Here is a 20993-nt window from a genome sequence, read left to right on the forward strand (position 1 = left end):
CAGCTGTGCCGTGGCTCATTTGAAATGTCAGTTTTTATTATTTTAGGTTAAATTAGTAGTAATGGTCACCTGGCCAGCGGGAGGTGATGAAGAAGAACAGACCTCCCACTGAACCAGCACAAAAGTTCACAAACACACAGCGATACGAGCGGAGCCCAGACGAGCTTGTGTTCTTGACCCAGTAGTGAAGCGAGAGCGACTTTCCTTCCTGTTGGCTCCAAACAGCACAAAGACTGTTTAAAGACGGGAAGGAAAGCCGGTCCTGACCAGAGGGAACTGAAACGCTTTGGCTGCCTGGACCTCAGCGTGCAGGACAGTGGGTCTGCTTCCCACGGTGAAACCAGACAGGATGACACCTCCACTGAAGAAATGCTTCATGTGTAAACTGAGTGAAGTTGTGTGATAAAGTGTGTAGCAGTGTAACACTGGTAGAACCCGGCATGTCACAGAAAAACTGTCCAGATTAAAGAGATGCTGGGGTCATTCACATACTTCAATGAACTGGAGCTTTGCTGCTCGGAGGTTCAGGTTTCTTCCTGTAGCTGAAAAACCCAGCAAACACAATCACATTTTCAGGTTGTGGAGCTTTTAGCCTCATCACTGGTTCGTTTATGTCACTTAAAATCTATCCAGGGTTTGATGTGATCAAAAGCTCAAAGTTAACAACAGGACCGTGTGAGGTTTTTGAAATCTACTTGGTAGAGATGAAAAACAAATCCTTCCATCTGTGTGTTGTAAATACTGACAATGACTGTGCAGCTCACACAGCTGTTAGTAGAGGTACAGGACACGCACGCACGCACGCACGCACGCACACCAAATAAAATAACAGGGCTTCTAACATTTACACATAAGCATTAACACAACCTTCAAAAAACAATACAGATGTTTTCACAAACATGCCTGTCAGAACTTCTTTCACCGTCACTGTCTTCCATTATGATGCAAAGCAAAGTGCACAGCGGCAACAAAATATACAGTCGTTCAGTCAGACATGGACTCAGCTTGGAGAGGGAAACATGTGATGCGGTTTTCCTCGCATCTATGCAGGTTAGAAGGAAATCTGTTGTAGTGAATATGTCGTAGCGGCTGAAACAAAACATTGTCATAAATATCCAACTACCAAACCACACCAGGGTTTCTATGGTGCTTTTGGTGAAAATCCTTCAAGGATTCAAAACTACTGGACCTGGTGATCAGAAGACAGGAAAACTAGGGTTCTATGTCCATGTTCAAACAGACCAGTCAGTGATTTCCAATCCACAAGAGACAGTGAACCAAGTCCTCAGCAGACAGATGATGGTAGAGCAGTAGAGAGGACATGAGTTGTTGGGAGCAGTCTGGTATGACCCTTCGGATGGACTCTGGAAGGAAGCCTGGGAACACTGTCTGTCAGCCCTCCATCCCAAAGTCTTCTGTAAACTTCTTGACCTTCAGAAGGTCTTCAGTGTTAACTGTAGGGCGGGTGGTGGATAGCGAGCGCAGCATGTCCGACTGTAGAGGGAAAAGACACACAAACACACACAGTTAACAAATCAACCCTGTGTCTGCCAGGAAGGCTTCTAGACCGAGCTGTGGCTTATAGTTAATATAATATAATATAAGTATATAGGGCAAGCTCCAAAATTATTGCTGGTGATAATACTTTGTACTGCTTGTATTCGCAGGCCTCACCATGCAGACTATGGGCTCAAGTAGCTTATCACTAGGTACATCCATCCAGGTCATCTCTATGGCTGCAGGGTCCCCAGGGGAACATGGAGTCAGAAGGTCATCCACCATGACCTGGTTGTTGCTTCTGGATGGGCCACGAACCTGCAGGACAAATAAGAACAAATATTACAAGGCTCACAGGACTTTGAGTCAACTGTTGTCAATTTGATTTTAAGCTTCTAATGGACCCACCTTTTTGAAGTGTGTGGCTGACTGGACCTTCCTAACAGGCTGCATCAGAGCATCGCGAACAATAATGCTTATGTCTGCTCCAGAGTAGCCATCTGTTTTGCGAGCAAGCTGCCGCAAGTCGGCCTCGCTTAGGCTGTGTGGTGTGTTGCCCAGATGCAGACGGAACATCTGAGCCCGAGCTGGCTCCTCAGGAAGAGGGATGTAGATACGCTTCTCAAATCTGACGGAACACAGCACAAGGTTTTTTTCAACTGCACATAAAGAGCACTGCGACTGGTGCCTGTCACAGACTTTACAGAGCTTTTGGAGTGCGGTGTGTGTAATATATAATACATATATGTAAGCATTAAAGCACGGTGGTGACCTCTGACCTTCTGCGAATGGCAGCATCTAGCACCCAGGGGATGTTGGTGGCTCCTAGCACCAGGATCCCATCATTGTTGTTCCCCACGCCTACAAAACCAGAAAAGGGCCATCAACATCAGGATCCCCCATGAGTTCACATGGGCTTAAAGGAGCCAGGTTACTGGAAATCTGCATATAGTAAGTACAGGAGAAGATAAAACTCTTTTGTAGATTTCTTTTACCTGCAGCTTTTGCTAGAAGCATAGACTCAAATTGAGTCAAAGCAGAAGAGACCACCTTCTGATGTGTTCTTGTTAGAGAGCCCTCATGCTCACAGCTCAGACTGTAACTGAGTATAACTGAAACCGGACTTATTTTATTCTTTCAGTTGTACAGGACATATGTGTTAGTTTCATTTGGAGTTGTTGCATCGCTCTAATGCTCTGGCAGCTGTAGCCACAGTTCTACATAGGGCAATGTGTCACAGTTTTAATGCTAATGGTAACCATTTTCTTTCAGATGAGTGCTCAGTGTGTGTGTGTGTGTGTGTGTGTGTGTGTGTGTGTGTGTGTGTGTGTGTGTGTGTGTGTGTGTGTGTGCAAATGGATAAATGGGAATCAGTGTTCTCCCGAGAACATTTGGTACTCAACGTTTACTGCAGCACGTGAGTCAAATCCATCGAGTTATGACAAATTACCTGCTTTGTTCACAGAGAAGCTTCTCATTTAGTGCTGATCAGCCGTGGTTCCAGATAAAATGTGACACTGCTGAAATCAGCTGCCACTGACTAATGTTAACACATTTAAAATCGACAGGCTGCAGTTTGTGGTTGGAGAGACTGGCTTCATGCGTACTGCCAGCTGTCAGAGACCAATATCACTGTGGACACAGTGTCGTTCCAAAACCTCTAACAGACCTCTTTTCTGGATGCTGCACATACTACAAGGCAGAATATAACTCTGTGGCAGCCTCCTCACTCTGATTTTATTTGCCTCACCCTGCATCTGGACCAGGAACTCTGTCTTTATGCGACGGGCAGCCTCGCTCTCATTCTCATTCCTGGAGCCACAGAGTGAATCCACCTCATCAATGAAGATGATTGAGGGCTTGTGTTGGCGAGCCAAGTCAAATAGGTTCTTCACAAGTCTGTGACACACAGGTACAACATAATATAGAGAAATACTGAAACAGGTGCATTATAAAGAGACGCAACAGGACACTATAAAAAAGCAAATGAACAGTAGTTCTGACTTCTTCACAGAATTGGTCACATGCTCATCCCTCAAGGATGACACTTACTTTTCACTCTCTCCCAGCCACTTGGACATGAGATCTGAGGAGGAAACCGAGAAGAACGTGGAGTTGTTGGCCTCAGTGGCCACAGCCTTGGCTAAGTATGACTTTCCTGTACCTGGGGGACCAAACAGCAGGATGCCTCTCCACGGAGTCCGCTTTCCTAAAGGAAATTAAAGTCACACAGTACAAATTATTAAAACTAGTAGTTACTAATGTTACTAAATAAACAGGTAGCGAGAAAAAGAGCAGAAAACAACAATACTCATTTAACCAGCGCCTACATTGTAAAACCACATCTGATAAACGAATGACAGTAACAGTATTTAACTGGCTCATAATAACCAACTGAAATTTAACTGTGTGTAAACTTAATAACTGAGGTGTAAACTCAGTGGAGTGGGGAAGATACCTGTGAAGAGATGAGGAAATTTAATGGGCAAGATGACTGCTTCTTTTAAGGCCTCCTTAGCCCCCTCCAGTCCAGCCACATCGTTCCACCTGACATTGGGCTTCTCCATTACAATAGCACCTGAAGGGACAGAAAAACAGTTATAAAATAGACAGCAGTGCTTTTTGCACAATATCAAATATTGGTGGCTGAATCCAAACACAGCCACTCACCCATAAGCTGCTCCTGCAGTTTCTTCTTCTCTGGGTTTTCACCCTCGCTGTCACTATCACTCCTAGAACACAAACAGGCGTGTAAAGAACCCTGAAATACAGTGAGTTCAACGCTGCAGAGAGCAGAAGGGTGGCAGCATACTTGTCATTGCTCTGTGCCTCCTTAACAGGCTTTTTGCCCTGTTTGTCTTTGTTCTTCAGGTAGTCTTTTAGTTTCTCCGCTCTGTCCAGATACTGCATACACTTTGCTCGTATGCTCTCCTTCGCCTTGTCACTGTGGGCCTCGTCTAGGGGAAAGGTAACAAACCCATCAACGTTAATACTGACACCAGGGTGCAAAGCTCGCTCAGCTCTGTGCCAGGCTGCAGCACTCACATTTGATGGCATGTAGAAAATATTCCACAGCATGCTGATACAGGCGCAAGGCCTCTTCATAGTTCTTTGCCTTATCTTCTTCTGTGGCTTTGGTGACGAGATCAATCGCTTTCTGCAATGTTGTCGGAGGACAAATGGAGGTGAGGACACATCAGATGATGCAGTGAATGCGGACGTTAGTCATTGTCCTAGGAGTCTGAGCATATCAACACTGGAACCTAGAGCAAACCCTGATGGGGTTCAATAGGAAAATTAACGGTGCAGTTTCTAAACCAATCACAAGAACAAATTATAGCGTTATACGTCCATTACCCATTTTGACTGCAACTAGGAGGCACAACCCAAGAGGCGTGATTGCGGCTGCTACCGTTATAAGCATTTACCAACAGAGGCTTAACGGCATTAGCAATTATAGTAATAATAATTAACAACGACCGAGCTTTAACTTTACAGAACTATTTTCACGGACACCGAAGAAGCACGGTTAGCAGCTGACCGCTACGTAAAGAGCTTGCTAACAACATTAGCGGACTTTAGCATCAGCTGCGGGTGAACCAGCTTGCTACTCTTTTGACCAAGCTAGCATGTCTATTGGAGCAAGCAAACGCTAGCCAGCTAGCTACCGGCCTACCTGCAATGTTGACGTTGTCATTTCATCTCCTTCTGAGATTCCCACAGATTTCTTTTCTCCGACCCTCACCAAAGGGGGATATTTAAACAAGCGCACGTGTTTACAACCCTAAGTTGTGACCTAGCGGGTCGTTGTTTACATGACACAACTGTTCAATTGCTAAAGCACTAGCTAGCAAAGATGACAGCTCTGGGCCGACGTAACAAAACACAGCTATAGGCTACCGACGAGCTAACGGTCACACTCGCCAACTTCCGTTCAATTTCAAAATACAATTCAAAATACAACACTATAATTTACAGCTACTGTGTGTGTTAGTGTTTCTTCGTGTGTGTGTGTTAGCTGCATAAATATTGTTTTGGTTAATAAACCCTTCTAAACCCATGTGTACATATGTATGACTTTCATGTATGTTTCCGGTCCGACTACCGTTCGTTAAGCTACTAAATAACTTGACGAAGAGAGCTTCACGCTGTCACCTAGTGGTCACATCAAAGCAGTGCACCGGAAATGAGCCAAATACAGAAACAAAGTCCTGCTCACTCAGCCTCTAACAGCCACATCCTGCCTAGACCTCGAGAGAAACCACACAATAACATAGTCTGTAACAGTTTTATTAGTAGGTATTTACATTTGACATTATTACCATGCTACCATACATAGCATACTGTATCTGGGAAAGGAGTCTAAAATACTTTGCATATGAGAGTTTATTGCAGCAGCACTTCAGCCTTTTCTATCTAATGATTGTGTTGGACGCAAGCTGCCACAAATATTAACTTTGGTTAATAAAACCGTTCTCTGAAGCACTGCTTTGCATAGACAGGAGAGCACACAATAAAAAGAGACTTTCTGATTACTTGCAGAAGGAAAAAGGTACATTCACAAGTTCAACAATTTTGATAGGTTAGTGCATCAAGGTTTGTGGTTTAAGGAAGGGTGAGAAATTTTCTACAATTAAAATTGTGCAGCGATACAGACAAACATGGTTAACATGGAATGAGAAGATAGAACAGATGTCTTTCAGACTGGGATCCTTCTGTTTTTCTTGTTTGCCAATGGTGCACACAGAGATACATTCAGGTCGAAAGGACAACAGAGGAAACATGTACCATGAACTAAGTGAAGGGCATGAACTTGTGTTAATTACAGTCATGCTGCACACAAGTAAACTGAAGGGAGAAAGGTTGTGATCATCTTGGTAACTTTACCTCTATTTGTTGTTAGAGATTAAAAAAAATGTATGATGAGATTCACAAGCAGCAATTATCATGAAGTCATGGGAGGCAAGTTCAAGTCAGGTTTTATAGGAGGGTAGAAGTTCCCTTTTGCATTTGAGGACAGCAGCTTGTCAAAAAGCCTCAACTCTTGGTCCATTTACAACCTTTACACTGCAGCTCACCATCTCCACCTTCAAATTGAATTTGCTCACTTGTCATGAGATCTCACATGTTAAAAACAACAAGCTGCTCTCGGTCAAATGTGACTAATGAAAGCAGCCAGAGTCTCAATTTGGAGTTAGGAAACGACCGTAGAAAAAGAATGAGAACGAAGTCAACATTTCCCACTAATGCCACTACAGCACAATATGCTGTACAACACCAGTTAGCGCAAGTTGCATTGTTTGTCAATGTGATGAAAACTCAGCAAAGAGAGAAGTAGCTCATTAAGCAAACCAGCAAGTGGACAAATAAGTGCACTAGGCTGGATTGTCTTTGTAAGACAACAAAATAACAAGACAAGAAGGAGGAGAATTTTCTAAATGAACATTATTCTGGTAGGAAACTAATGTAATAAGTCAATACATTTCTTTATATCTGTACTACTACAGTTTCGCTTACACAATACACTGGTACCTGCGTTATGTGAGACCCCAAACAAATGGTCACTGGACAATTGATGCTGTGAGAATAGTAACAAGAGACGAGTAATGTCAAGCAGAGCAATGACTAAGGCAGTAGTGTAGGTGAAGGGAGGGCGGTAACACACGCTCATGTCCGATATCTTCATATGATACACAGTTCAACGCAAGGAAGTCTGGGAATCATGGAGATACACACAATACAAAGTAACATTTACAATATAAGAGTAATACTAATGCCTTTTTATGGCCAAAATGTCTCTTATGCTGGAACAAAAAAGGAAACGTTACAAAGAGCGTCTCTGACTACGAGTAAAAAGGCACCGTTGGTAAATCCTGATTACAAGAGTAGTTTGGGATAATGTGCTATAAGGTGAGAGTGCGAGGCAGCAGTCACACTATCAAGCCAACACAAGCATGTAGTATAGAGACACAGGCAGTCTCTGCTAACTGCATTCAGACTCAAATACAAGTACAAATACCAGTGAGCCCAAAGTTCACTGGAAGGCTGCTGTGGAATGGAAGGCAGAAGATCAAAACAGAGCATTCACCACTTTGTGCTTGGTTCAATCCTTCCCTCTGTACTTTTCAACAACACTTTGAAGTGCACTGGACATTGTGCACGGCAGCTTGGCTGGTCATATTAGAAACACTTAAACACATTGAAATGACACAAGCAATTTTTAAAAACATCTTTAAAACAAAGTGCCACCTTTTTTTTGCCCAATTTTACAACGCGAGGAGGTGAGACGCTGGAGGAGAAGGCACGTGTTGGAGACGAGCATCAACACAACTATCTGTGGTCTAACTCCTGCTGTGAATGGAGAAAATGAAAAAAAATCCAATGAAATTAAAAATAAGCCCCGTTGTCAGCATCTTGAAGGACACCTGGTCATTCCCATGGAGCCTTGGTCCATCCTGTCATCCATGTCGCCGCTTCACGTCATTAGGCCCATACGAGTGAGCTTGGCTGACAGGAAAGAGTGGAGGACAAACACCACTGGCTTCGGACCCGAGTGGAGGTCAAATACCTAAAGTAGAAAGGAGGAAAACAACAAGGAACAACCTTGATGGATCACTTTGAGCATGTAATTGAATGTAATAAGTGATTTTGCTAATTCCTATTCTTTTATCCTTTTATCCAGCTTTGTAATTTTCACCAACTCCAGAGTCGACTGTCAGTTTTGCTTGTAAATTTGCTGTTGCATCAAATACTGAGTTATTTAAGTACAAAACATTTTAACTGGAGGGAAATTACAAAAGATTGCTTAAAGTAAACTGTGGTAAATCAAACTCAACTGCTGGACGCACGTAATTTGTCTGGGCTTGAAATGAGCCAACACAATGATTTGTTCTTGCTCTCCTTTACTGCCTAGTCCACGTTTGAACCTCAAAATGAATATTTCACAGATTTTAGTCCTAAAACGTTTCAGCGGGAGCTGTACAAATAATTATTAGTTAGTTAGATAGTTATTTTTTAATCCCTGTTATGAGCTGAAAGGAATCGGATCCAGTTTCACTGGAGTGCGTGAACGTCCTGAGGCATTTTTCTGTTGTTATTTTGCTCTTTATAGATGATTCCCTCAACATATTTGCACAGAATATCATTAGAATGTAAAAAGATTAATTCATTTTAAATAACTTAAATAACTTTTTTAGCTCTCACCATTTCTCCCTCTGGACCGCCAAAGTCAAGGTACAGGTTGCGTATTCCATCATCAGCGGACATTTTCAGCTTTTCATAGGGGTATCGGTAAAGCACAGCGCCTCCGGTTGGGTCGGCCAGGTCTCTAGTCACAGTGAAGCCCTTCTCATAGTGCAGAGTCAAACGAACATCCTGCCTGTTCAACGTGCAACCTGAAAACACCACACGACAACGAAACATCAGTCACAACCTACTGAATAAGACGGGTTTGGATTCAAAGACAGTCCAGCCTAGTGCAGAAGTAAGACACTTTGATTGATCTGTGCAGGGAGAAAACTTCCCCCAGCTCCTGCCCTCAGGCAACCGACCCTGTCGTCTTTAGTCAATATCACTATGAGAGTGAATACACTGAGATTATGGGCCTGCTCACCAATGGAGACTTCTTTGATGAGCTCAGCAGCAGCGTGTGCCCCCTGCACCAGAGCTCGCGTCCATGTCGACAGATCCCAGTGGCTCTCAACTCGAAAGACGTGGGATTCGATGCCCCGGCCCGTCCCTGTACGAGTGGCGAACACCAGTTCTGAACCCTGGGCAGGAGAACCACGAGCACTGCCAGAATGAACCAGCCTGGAAACACATAGTTAGTGTAGTTACTAGTTACTGGAGGAAGTGGCGTCTGCTGAGAGGAACCACGTCCTACTGTCTGCCGTCCTTACCTGGTGGCGAGCAGCGGGTGTGTGAGCAGAGGCATAGACCAGGACTCCCTGTTCCATGGCACAGATTCAAACAGAAGCATATCCTTCTCCGTCAGCGCCATGACCAAAGGTCTGTACTGCTGCCGTCCACCTTCCAGTTGCACCTTAGGAGAAAAGTCAGGACGAGAGGTCAAAGGCAGCAGCACACATAGTCAAAAGGTTCTGTTCTGTGGCAACGGAACCTGCACAAAGTCCTTAAAGACATAATCTAGCATCAAAACCAAGAGCAGTGAGTCTGTGAAGCAGATGGGGTGAGAAAATAGTGTAATACAATGGAAACCTCCTGTTTTGTGTTGGATTCTGACACAGAGCCACAGAGGACACTTCATCAGCATGAATTACCTTACTCCGGGTTCCCGTATGTGAACTAAGACTAGGTCGCGTTTAACTTAAGAATCAAAGAGAATGTAAATTCAGAGCTCAAGAGAACGCACTCTTCCTGTTTGACGTCTGTAGGAAGAGACCACGCTGATCTCTGAGAGAAACATCAAAAAAAGGTTTTATGTAGAAAGCTGAAACTTCAAAAAGGAGCCATTTTATTGCAACTGAACTGGACCATCACATGTAATATGGCAAATGGCTGAATACCTGCTGGGTCAACCAGCCGATGTGCTTGAGATCAGGGTGTGTCGAGGAGGAAGACGTTGCCCCCAGATAGGCATTGATGTGAGCCAGCGTCTGTGGCAGCAGCGCAGCAATGTTGGTGTGGATGGCAGTGAACCAGGAGTTGGCACTGGGGGCGTCCTTGCAGCGCAGCACCACAGTGTGCTGGCCATCTGGGGAATGGAGCTCCAACAGCCTGAGGCACACAGACAGGCATCAGCTGTGTGTAATGTCATTCAAAGCTAACATCCTGTCATAGAGTCCCTAGTGCTGTTCTCATCTCATCTATTCTCTATTCTCCGGTTTATTTTCACAAGCTCAGGATATTTTACACACTTATTATCTCCCAGAGTACAAACATTCCAATCTAATGCACAGAAGCACGTGAAAACTCCGGTTACACACACACATGCCCGACCACACCTAAACTCCCACATGCTCAGCTATTTGTCTCTGATAGCAACATAAACACTGAGCAGTCTTCTAATCGACCTGTTCTCCAGATCTGGTATGGTGAGATTCCTGCTGATGAAGCACATCCTCAGGCTGATGACCTTCCTGTCTCTGGACGAGGAGGAGCTGCTGTGTTTGGGTGACCCCGAGTCGTCACTGCCGCTGTAGTTGGGTGACTGTGGGCGGATGCCATCCCACGGCAGGTCGGCCACCAAGGACGGCTTCTTGAAGAGCGGAGAAACCTCGCGGATGTACTTCACTGTGAGACGAGAGATGACAGGATCAGAATCATGTTTCAACGGATTTAGCCATGGATTTGCTATCTTTGAATGAAATGCTCAATTTTTGTTTTTTGAATAAAAGCAGCAAAAGTAAGATTTAGCTTCACATGTAATGTTGGGCAATGGGTTGGTTTGTTGTTTTAGCCTTCCTGCTAATCATTTGCCTATTACAAACACCACAGAGACACAGGACACACCACAGCACCGCTGCAAGCACACGTTCACTAGTGGCACATTAACAGACCACATTCATTTATTAATGCTGCTCTAAACTGGAGCCAGTCAGATGTTCAGCTCAGCAAATAGTGCTGTAAAATTAATGTTTCCTGAAATTTTGAAATGGTTCTAAAAAACTCCAGCAATGACTCTGGGAAAACCAAAAGCTTTATTATATTTACTAGTGATAGGCAACAAAAGCATTGATCTGTATAATACAATGCAGGTTAACAAAAAAATAGAAACATTTGGATCAGACCAGGACTGTTTTAGTCCACAGCTAAAAAACACAGTCTGCACAGTGATCCCCCTGAATCCAGCCAAATATTTTCATTGATACGGGATCTGTACTTAATCCATTTTATGACTAATAGAACAAACACAAGGCCAAAGCAAGACAGCTGTAAGTAGAGTTGGATTGCACCCAGTAACACAGCATCACTAAGGACACTGCATGGCCGTAAAGCAGCAATGAACTGCTCTGGGACAACTTCCAAAATTCTCAAATCAGAATTTTATCTGTTTATAAATGCTCTGTTGGTGCAATTTCAACATGACTTGATTGCGGTTAGGAAGTTTAAAGACACCTCTTTACTAAAACAGAAAAGCACAAAAAGTACTAGACTAGTGCATAAACAGTTGAATATCCTGAAGCTTGTCTTAAAAGACATATTGCTCAGCGTGGAATTATCTTGGAAAAACAAGACATGACTGGCCACATGTTTGCAGAAGAAAGGACTTTAATGTACTGCCCACATTTGGTCCTGCAGCCTTCACTGGCGTACGCTTGTGCTGCACATGATCAGGTTATCTCTCCAGGTTCCATCTATGTCTGCTTAGACTCTTAGTGTGGACAATTGTTTGTGAATGTGAGAAATAACAAACCAAGTGTCTGGGTGTGTGTGTATCTTGCACCATTGGGGCAGTTCGGGGAGGGTTTGCAAGTAAGAACAGTCCTTATTTATTTTGAACTACTGTCAGACTTATTGAAAAGCAGCCAGTACAGCCATAGTAAAAAAGAGGTAACAAACATTCAAGCAAAGCTAAAAAATTAATTTCATATGAAAAGAAAACACATCACAAGCACCGGATGAATTTGAATGCCAGCGTAAAAGGCCGAGTCTTCAGCCTTCATTTAAAGATAGCCAGTTCAGAGGTTGACCTGATACCCAGGGGTAAGAAGTTGATCCAGACTTGTGGGGCCTGAACACAAAGACATCCCAGCACTCAGTGTTGGGCTTTCAGACACAAAACAGTGTCTTTATCAGTCAGACACTGATTGTAATGGAGCAAATAAATGAATCAAATCGCTCTAATATGAAGCTGCAGTGACCCAACATATGAGCAAACAACAAAAATCACCTGGCAGCCAGTGCAGGGACAAAAAACAGGAGCATGAATGAATGAATGACTCTTTCCAGGTCCCTGAACTTTCCTGAGCAAGTCTGACTGATATTGTAGGCAGATGCTTTTACATCACTGTTCACTGAGGAACAGTTCAGTGTTAAAAGGTACAACAAGGTTCTTGACCAGGAGTTTGGGAGAAAAACTCAAATGAGCTCTTCTTGTCATTCAAGTGGAGGAAATTACTACGAGACAAACACTATATATGCAAGATATTAACTTTATACACAAATATTCAATAATTGATGAAGGACATCTATAACATCCCAATATCAGACACTGAAGCTATGCTGCTCAGTTTTCATACTATTCACATCCCACACACAGGTCCAGACTGATCCACACAGCTGCCAGTGCCTGTGGGTCCCGCCCTCACTAGGAACAGCAGCAGTAGGGGACGTGGGGAGAAAAAGATTGATCTGGTTCTGCTGAACAGTGCTCGAATGAGCAGAACAAAAAAAATGAGGACCTGGCTGCTACCAACTTCCCAAAACTGGTAGTTGGAAGAGAAAGTGAAAGCATTAACTGGCAGGAGTAACAGTGTCAGTCCAGGGGTACATACACAGGAAGCTCTGATCCACACAGGAGAAGTAGGAGACGTCAGTATGTGGGGGACAGTCCAGCTCCTCACCACAGACGCCCTTCATAGCTGCATATTGTACAGCAAAAGGTTGCTCTTGCATCATTTACTCAAAGGGAAACCTTTGCCACAGATGCACCCTCAGCCTACTAGGGGAAGTCCTTTACAACTCAAATCATGTGTAGTAGCTACCAGTTCAGATTAACGAAAAAGAGAAAGAGTTGTGGAAGCAGCTATAAGACGATAGCAAGCACTGCCTTCACCCTGTTACCCTCTTCCTATAGCTCCCTTCCTGCTCACATGCCTGCCTGCCTGCTGCCACAGAAGCCCATTAGCTCTGTTAGACTCAATGCACGCCTGTTCCCTGTGTGGACATCGCCGTTAATGACGTAGAGGGAGATTCTCCAGGTGCCAACAACATCCCATTAAGGTTGATCACCTGATTTTCTTAACAGGCATAAAGGAAAGCAGCAACACACCAACAGCAAATGGGGACAACGTGTAGAGGAGGAGCCCAGTCTGACTGGACATATATTTGGATGTGGCTTCAACTACACGCACACGCACACGCACACGCACACGCACACGCACACACACACACAGTAACAAAGCTATCATCCTATGGCATGGCCAACATAACAGAGTAATAGCTGACAGAGTCGGGCGGTCGGACCCCAGCCTCTGTATTTTCCCCTGAAGCTGCCCAGACATTCCCGGTGGTTTGGCCTGATCCCCTTTCTTCTCCCTCATGCCTAACTTAACTCCTCCCTCTTAACTCCTCCCTCCTTTCTTTCTCTCCACACTCCTTCTTTTCTCCTCCATCCCCATCTCTTAATCTTGACTCTCATCTCGCTCTGGTTTTCAGTCTGTCTCTGCCTCCATAGTTCTGCCTGCTCTCACACCCCTCCATAACAATCGGTCCTGCCAGAAACCGAATGAGAACAATGTGTGAGAATGCAGCTCCAATAGCAGGAGCAGAGGCGTATGTGTAGTGGGTTGCATGTGAAAATAGATAAGCAACATTTCTTTGGAGTATAGTGTACTAGTGTTTACTGACAGGTTTAACTAACTAAATACATCTTTATAATTAGTGCAGAGCTGAAGCTATAGCTATAGAATCTGACATAGTAGGACCAGGTTTACTGGATGGAGGGATCTATAGGCCTTTGATGTGTTGACATCAGTTGAGTCATTTTGTGTCCATATGAAAACAGGTTTAGGTTTAAGTGGAAACGTAAAGCCACCTACCAAATCATAAACAAATACATGCCTCAAACACAAACGCACATTTGTTTTCCACCGACCTTTGGGAGGTCACGCTACTGGAGAGTACAAGTGCGTTTATCTGCACACCCACACTACAGCGCTCATGAAATCACGTAAGTCAGTCTCTGAAGGTCAGAGGACTGCCTGAAGTGTATCTGAGTACATGGGCCCATTTTTTGTTTGCACGGGATAAAGCAGATTATGATGAGAAATAATCTAATTTGTCGGTCTCCGCTGGAGTGAGGTTTAAAGATCACAGATGGATGCTGGCTTAGCTACAGCAGCCCTGAGTGACTGCTTGCTGCTGGAGGAGGTCAATCACACACATCATGAGAAACAATGAGGCTCTTTGACGCACGCACCGGGAGCCTGAACGTGTCAGGACGTTAAAGGAGTGAGATGAGACGGAGACGTCGCACACGGATATGACGGGAAGCTGCTGCCTTCAGCTCCACAGCGCATGCGATGCTGGAGCTGTCCTCAGAGCAGTGTTCAGCCCTGTCCACAGAACATGCTAACCAATGCTAACTAACCCCAGGGCGTTGAGCAAACAGCAGCAGCATGTTGAATGATTACCGCCAATGCAAGAGGTGAGCATCAACCACTGCTCTGCGTCGGCGTTCAACTGGGGCACGATCACACTTTGATCAGTCAGACACAGGCTTTTTCTTTTGAATCAGGAAACCTTCACTGACTCGCAGCTGATGTCATTATTCACAGTTCCTGTTCCATCTTGAAAGTACAGATGAGGTTGAATCATAACAGTCAACCAGGCTGATGAGCCGAGGTGGTAAAACGCTGCGTAGGCATGAGGGGACCTGCAGAGCTGTCGGCTCATTTCTTTCAAAATTTTTATACTTAAAAATCTTTACTGTTGCAGCTTAAAATAATCAATTAATACGAATCACAAACACGATCTAAAGTGCTAACCAGCCAGTTCCAACACAGACAGTGTCTGCCTGAGATTTGATTCTTTTTTTACTGAAAACTACTGTATCAAACACATCCTAAAGCTAAAATAGGTTTTATAAGTAGATTGAGCATTTGCCTTCTTTAATACAAATTACATATTAAGACTAGTGACCTGAAAGCTCATGAAATACTGAAGATTTGATATCTTCTCTTGCTCTCTCATAAAAACCTCTTGACAGCTGGCAACACACACCACCAGCCCAAGACTAGACACACCTTTTGATGTTAATGGTTTCCTATTAAAATGAACCTGATGAGGCTCCTGAAGTGAAACCATTTTAGAGAATGAAGAGAATGCAAAGAAGGAATCAAAACAAAGATTCTAAATCTAAAATTCTAATCTAAAATAAAAAATTTCACACTTTTTTTCTTCATAATAAATGTGGATTTATTCCTAATTATGATGCCTTCAATAAGAATGCAAATAGTCCTGAAAATAAAGAAACAGAAGGTGAGTCCAGACTTTGACTGCTGGTGTATGTAGCTGGACATCATCCTAAGACAGAGCTGTCACATTGTCCTCTTCCAGCTCACGCTGAGCTGCAGCAGCAAGCTTTAACTAATCAGTTGAATATATGGAATTTGACGTCTGACAAACAGCTGGTAAGCAGCAGTAAGCCACGTGAGGGACGTGTACAGTGTGCCATGTGTGAACGTGCCAGAGCAGCTAGTTTAAAAAAAAAAGGAACCTGGAAACGAATCAGGGCCCAAACGCAGGTGTAACAGGCTGTAAACGACTGTTACATTCACACCGGCAGAAATACTACGTGCAATTCTACAAGGAGTGATCAGAATCAAGTTCCAAACCTCCACAACATCCACAGCTTATTTGTGGCTAGAAAATAATCTTGTTTACACTGGGTTTATAAAGCATGATGTGTAATCTCTACCCAACAAAAACAAGCACCATTTCATGAAGTGTGGATGTTTTTTTCCTGTAACGGTGGTGGGACACATCCTGTGCAGCATAGGTAATGCTGCACAGTAGCAGCAACAGCACACGGTTCCAGCAGATTGAGCTCAGAGCAGGTGAAGCTGCTTAAAGGCTGGTAAATGTAACAGAAGCTAAAGTGACAACAGCACACGACCACCCACCTCATCGCTTTAAAAGCAGCAAATGTTGCACAATCACTCACAAACGTATTGGTAATGGTAAGAAAAAGCAGGTGAACCGTCGAAGCTTTAATAACGTGCTGAAGCCAGAAGAAGCAGCAGAGACGAACAACTCGCCACAGCAGCAATCAAAATACGCCGATACATTTTTACCTGAGAGTATATTGAAAGACTTAAAAAACATTCTATTAGTTCATTTTCAGTAGTGAATGTATTATATTTTTTTCAGCCACCATGTCTGTGTGAGTTTTGTAGTCAGGTTATAGTTTTTAATCAATCAGTCACTTTGACCAGTTTTTTATAACTAGGTTCCATTTATTCTCCATTCTCATCAGATTGACATATTTTCTCCTTTCTTTTTGCCAAACAGTTAACACTGACATCATTCAAACGGTCCAAATTCCATTGTTTTAGCTTTGGTGACCAAAAAGAAACCATCTGTTCCTAACTATTAGAAACCAGTAAGACCAGTATGAACTCACCATAGCACCTGTTTGACCCACCCTCATCTTTAATTTTCTATCAGTCCTTAAAAGGTGCCAGGTCTGTGTTGTTCTTTACCAGCATGGATGGAGGAGGTCTAAAGCAGACACTGAGTATCAACAGTGGCTGTGTCTCATCCTCCAATAGATTTGACTGTATTTTGGTTTATATTTATTTTTTGTAATATTTACAATATTTTTAGTTTTCTGCAACAGTTTGAAAAATGACTGTCATGAATTAAATAAATCAAGGCATTTCTTCACCTGGGTCCATTTCTTTGCTAAAAGGTAAATTTGACATAAACAACAAAGACAACAAATGGCAACAGACTCCAATGACGATCAATGAAGCACGGATTAACACTGAGATCAGTGTTCTATATTTTGTCGTCTACTGCGTTATGACTGATTGGACGTGTTGATATACTTGTTTGCAAGTTGCACTGTTTGAAAGCAAAATGAGCTTTTACTGCACATTTTCAGTGTTTTGACACGGTTGCAAACAGTTTCATTCGATGACTGCGTCATAGCGACCAGTAAAGACTGTAAATAGCCTGTGACAATGACTGGTCACCTGTGCTGGATGACCCGCCTCTTGACCTGATTGACAGCAGGTATAGGCTCCAGCATGTTGACACTCACAAGGCAGAAGGTGAATGAGTGAGATCTTTCCAACAATTTGTGAGAATTTCCAACAGCTATTTGCTTCAAAATACTGAAGGTCCTGATTGGGAACTAAATGTGGGTGTTGATTTGGTGATATGATGTGAACATTTTAACTGATTTCACTTGTCCCACCATTATATCAAAGTTACACATAAAAGAAACTGAGTGGCCAAATATGCTGTTTTTGCATTTACTGCATCCACAAGCTCCTCTACTCGCTCTCCCCATTCATGCATCAGCAACAATTAAAAAAGAAACACTAACGATGTGGTTCATGTGCTGTGGAGCAGCACAAATCGCTGGACTGACCTCTGCCCTAAATACGAACATACCAGCAGAGGTCAGGAATGTGGGGCACCTTAGCTAATTGTCAGTTTATGTATTGTGTACATGGCACAGTGGTCTGGAAACTCAAGCCTCGTTCCGACTGACTGCCGTTTCTCTTTCTGCTCAACGGCGCCAAGCAGCGATGGAGGAGGACAAGAGGCAGAGCCTCCACAAACAACACGGCTCAGTGGCAACAGTGACAGGCAGCCGACACATTCTTGCAGGAGGACTGTGGCAGGAGGCAGCACATCTCCCCGTCTGAGCCTCAGGGTTGGTAGAAGTGGTTTGTATGCTGATGTCAGCTGCAATGATGAAATGATACACGTTCTCCTGTTTGGCCGAAGCATTGCTGAGGTTGCAATATAGGCAGCTATTGAACCCTTTGACTCTAGTCGGCTTCATCAGAACTTTAGCAAAACAATGGTTTGGATTGTGTCCGATTAGGAAAACACCAACATCCTCATCTATAAAGGCGCTTTGAGACCTTGAAGTGCCACTGGGAGTGATAAGCAGGCCAGAAATTAACTTAAATGTGTCACACATTGATCCTCTTCAAATGGTGTTTGTCGACATTCATTCCAAGCCATTAAACACTGCATTTGGCTGTTCCTGGTCGGCAGTTTCCAAACCCCAGGGGCCTCTTTGCCACAATTCCCTCTTTTTCCACTTTCCGGGACCGAACAGTCCCACATTAGCCGGCTTCAGCCAACACATCCCTGCGGTGCTCTATTCACAGCACGCTCCTTACTGCTGCAGCAGCTTTGTCCAGCACGCAGGCATTACAGTCAACCCACCCGTGAGTGTTCATCAGCTGGTCTACCTGTGGGTCCCAGAGGTTCTAGAGCCTTTAGCCACCAAGCTCCTCTATCTCCTCTCACCCCGACTGGTCCAGGCAGAGGTTAGGGTTTCATTCTATACACTGCTCCTATCTAAATTTAAATGTATAACTTCAAAGTTAAAACTAAAATGTACATTAGATTAAAAAGCCTTGCTCAGGCGGGACTTATTAGGTTTTCTGTGTATGTTTCTTTGAGGACTTAAACCTTTAATGACTATAATCTGAATCTGCATTATAGGAACAAAGCAGTTTCACTGCATTGACGCACAAAAAGCATTTTCTTACACACAAAGAGTGTGTAAGAAAATGAATAAGGAACCGATTTTTTAAAAATGAATAAATCTTGTGATTTTATCCTCATAAATGTCAGAAATAGCTGACATTCACGCGGAGCCAACAGAGTTCCCATAATGATGTGATTATTACCATCTGATGGCAGGAACGTCAGCCTCACTGAGCCCTGGATCCTTCTCAACCTCGGCTGCTGTGTTTGAGACTCATGTAACAGTGGTTCAGTAAAACACCCAAACAGAGTAAATGTGAGATAAAGCCAAAAGAAGCACAACGTTGACTCAGTGAATACAACCACTGAATAATTAAGTTCAGTTATTATTACTGTTCTGCTTCTCGTGACTTGGACGTGTCACTTCCACTTTTTCCTCCGTCTCCCTGTTTATCTGTAGCACAAGGAGCCTGAAGCATTGGGTCTAAACTGTGCCCAACTGTGGTTCCTGTGCTGTTCACACCGATCAAAAGCTCTCGGTTCTGCTGAGGTTATTTAAGCTCAATCCTCCTTCTGGTCGCAGATCAACCCGCGGGTCTGCGTCTCTGTCAGTGTGTCCAGCTGCTGCACTTATTGTCAGTGTGGTCAAAGTTTCATTTCAAGTTCTGTTCTCTGCTCAGCCTAGTTCTTCAGTGCTTCGTTTATAGTTACTTTGTCAAAAGTCCACCGCACGTCCCGGGACGTGCGCGCGGGGGGCTCCGTGCGCGCGGAGGCTTGCGCACGCGGGAAAGGTGTGCGGCCAGCCCTCCAGAGTCTAATCTCGGCCTCTGCAAATCCCCGCCCTCGCGTCCGCCAACTTACCCTCCAGCGTCACTTCTTTCCCGGCCTTCTTCAGCGCCTGCACCGCCAGGTCGTGCGTCGCCTCCCGCAGGTCGTTCCCGTTGACCGACAGGATCGCGTCGCCCACCCGCAGAGCGCGGCTCTGGTCCGCCGCGAGCCCCGGGAAGATCTTGGAGATGAGGATGGGCATCCTGTTCTCGCGCCCCCCCTTGATGCTGATCCCCAGCCCGCCGGACTCCTGTTTGACAACTCGAACTTTCCTCACAGCTTCGGAAGAACCGTCCACACCGACGGGGAAGTCGCCCTGCCTCGAACCAAAGCTGGACCCGGGGCTGCCGTAGCTGGAGCTCGGGCTGCCAAAGTCAGAGTTCGTGCCGTTGTTGGGGCACTTCCCGTGGCTGTTTAAGCCAAAATTGCCGTCGTATTGACCCCCACCGACACCCCCGCGCCCCGGGCTGCCACTGCGCCCCCGACCCCCAAAGTTCTGGTTCTGGAGTTGGTCTTTGCCCGAGGACGGACCGTGGCCGGGCTCGTTTCCGTTCGACATGCCATTTCGCAGGCCCGCGGAGGAGTTGCTGTAGTCCCAGTGGCTGCTCCCCTGCGCGACTGCCTCCGCTTCGGCCGTCAAAGTCAGCGTTTCCCGGGTGAGTTCGGCGGCCACTCGGATCCAGCGGTCGCGAAGCAGAAGGTCCAGTTGACCGTTTTTGTCCGCTCGGGTCCAAACTGCCATCCCTGGACGCTGATCCTGCCGCGGACGGCGTCACTGTGAACTCATCGCCAACTTTTTCTCTTTCACAGAGAGCGCGCGAGCTGCGACTCGGCGACACTGGGCCGCTGTCGACACACCCACTGAGGCGGAGAGGAGGAGGACGGAGGCCCGGAGAGAGGGAAGGACGAGTGGCCCGAGGGACCTGGAGCGGGCTTCAGGCTTCACAACTGCCCCGACCTGCGCTAGAAAGTTAGCGGGAAGCGAGCGAGCGGGGAGCGAGCCTAGCTCTTCAAAATAAAGGTACGTAGTAGTAGCCGCATTCATAAAGGCTGCGTGCGCCAAACATCAGAGGGTTTAATTACTCACCTTCACCTGTCACGCAGATTGTTTCGTCAGCAGAACTTACACCTCAGTCATTGGACTTGGCTGCTTTTCATCTTTGGTTGTGGCCACAGGTCTGACACATCTTTGCTAAAGATGGCTCCAATGACATGGATTTCAGTGATTCAACTTCAAAGGCATTGAATCCCCCAATTAGTAACACTATCACCATCATACACGTGCAGCTGTCCAACAAAGTTTTGCC

At 44.8% G+C, this 20993-nt stretch overlaps 2 protein-coding genes across 3 annotated transcripts; both read right to left on the reverse strand.

Annotated features, from left to right (window-relative positions):
* Window positions 1-14: 14 nt before the first annotated feature.
* On the reverse strand, window positions 15-5599 carry vps4a (vacuolar protein sorting 4 homolog A). 2 transcript variants are annotated; one of them, XM_029153294.3, is made up of 11 exons: window positions 5174-5599; window positions 4543-4654; window positions 4310-4454; window positions 4168-4229; window positions 3956-4075; window positions 3550-3706; window positions 3248-3396; window positions 2277-2358; window positions 1906-2125; window positions 1675-1815; window positions 15-1494 (listed from the first exon to the last, which is right to left on the reverse strand). In XM_029153294.3, exons 1-11 carry the CDS (start codon window positions 5192-5194, stop codon window positions 1393-1395), a joined length of 1311 nt encoding a protein of 436 aa, XP_029009127.1. In that variant the 5' UTR covers window positions 5195-5599; the 3' UTR covers window positions 15-1392. The 2 variants fall into 2 exon arrangements, with proteins under 2 accessions (XP_029009127.1, XP_055365962.1); XM_055509987.1 differs by lacking the exon at window positions 5174-5599 and adding an exon at window positions 4855-5060.
* Window positions 5600-5771: 172 nt separating this feature from the next.
* sntb2 (syntrophin, beta 2) lies at window positions 5772-20498 on the reverse strand. Its single transcript, XM_029153293.3, has 7 exons — window positions 19720-20498; window positions 10530-10749; window positions 10023-10233; window positions 9396-9538; window positions 9110-9306; window positions 8701-8891; window positions 5772-8065 (listed from the first exon to the last, which is right to left on the reverse strand). The coding sequence occupies exons 1-7, from the start codon at window positions 20426-20428 to the stop codon at window positions 7973-7975; spliced, it is 1764 nt and encodes a 587-aa protein (XP_029009126.1). The 5' UTR covers window positions 20429-20498; the 3' UTR covers window positions 5772-7972.
* Window positions 20499-20993: the final 495 nt, after the last annotated feature.

This window comes from Betta splendens, chromosome 6, assembly GCF_900634795.4.
Source record: "Betta splendens chromosome 6, fBetSpl5.4, whole genome shotgun sequence".
NCBI classification, from domain to species: Eukaryota; Metazoa; Chordata; class Actinopteri; order Anabantiformes; family Osphronemidae; genus Betta; species Betta splendens.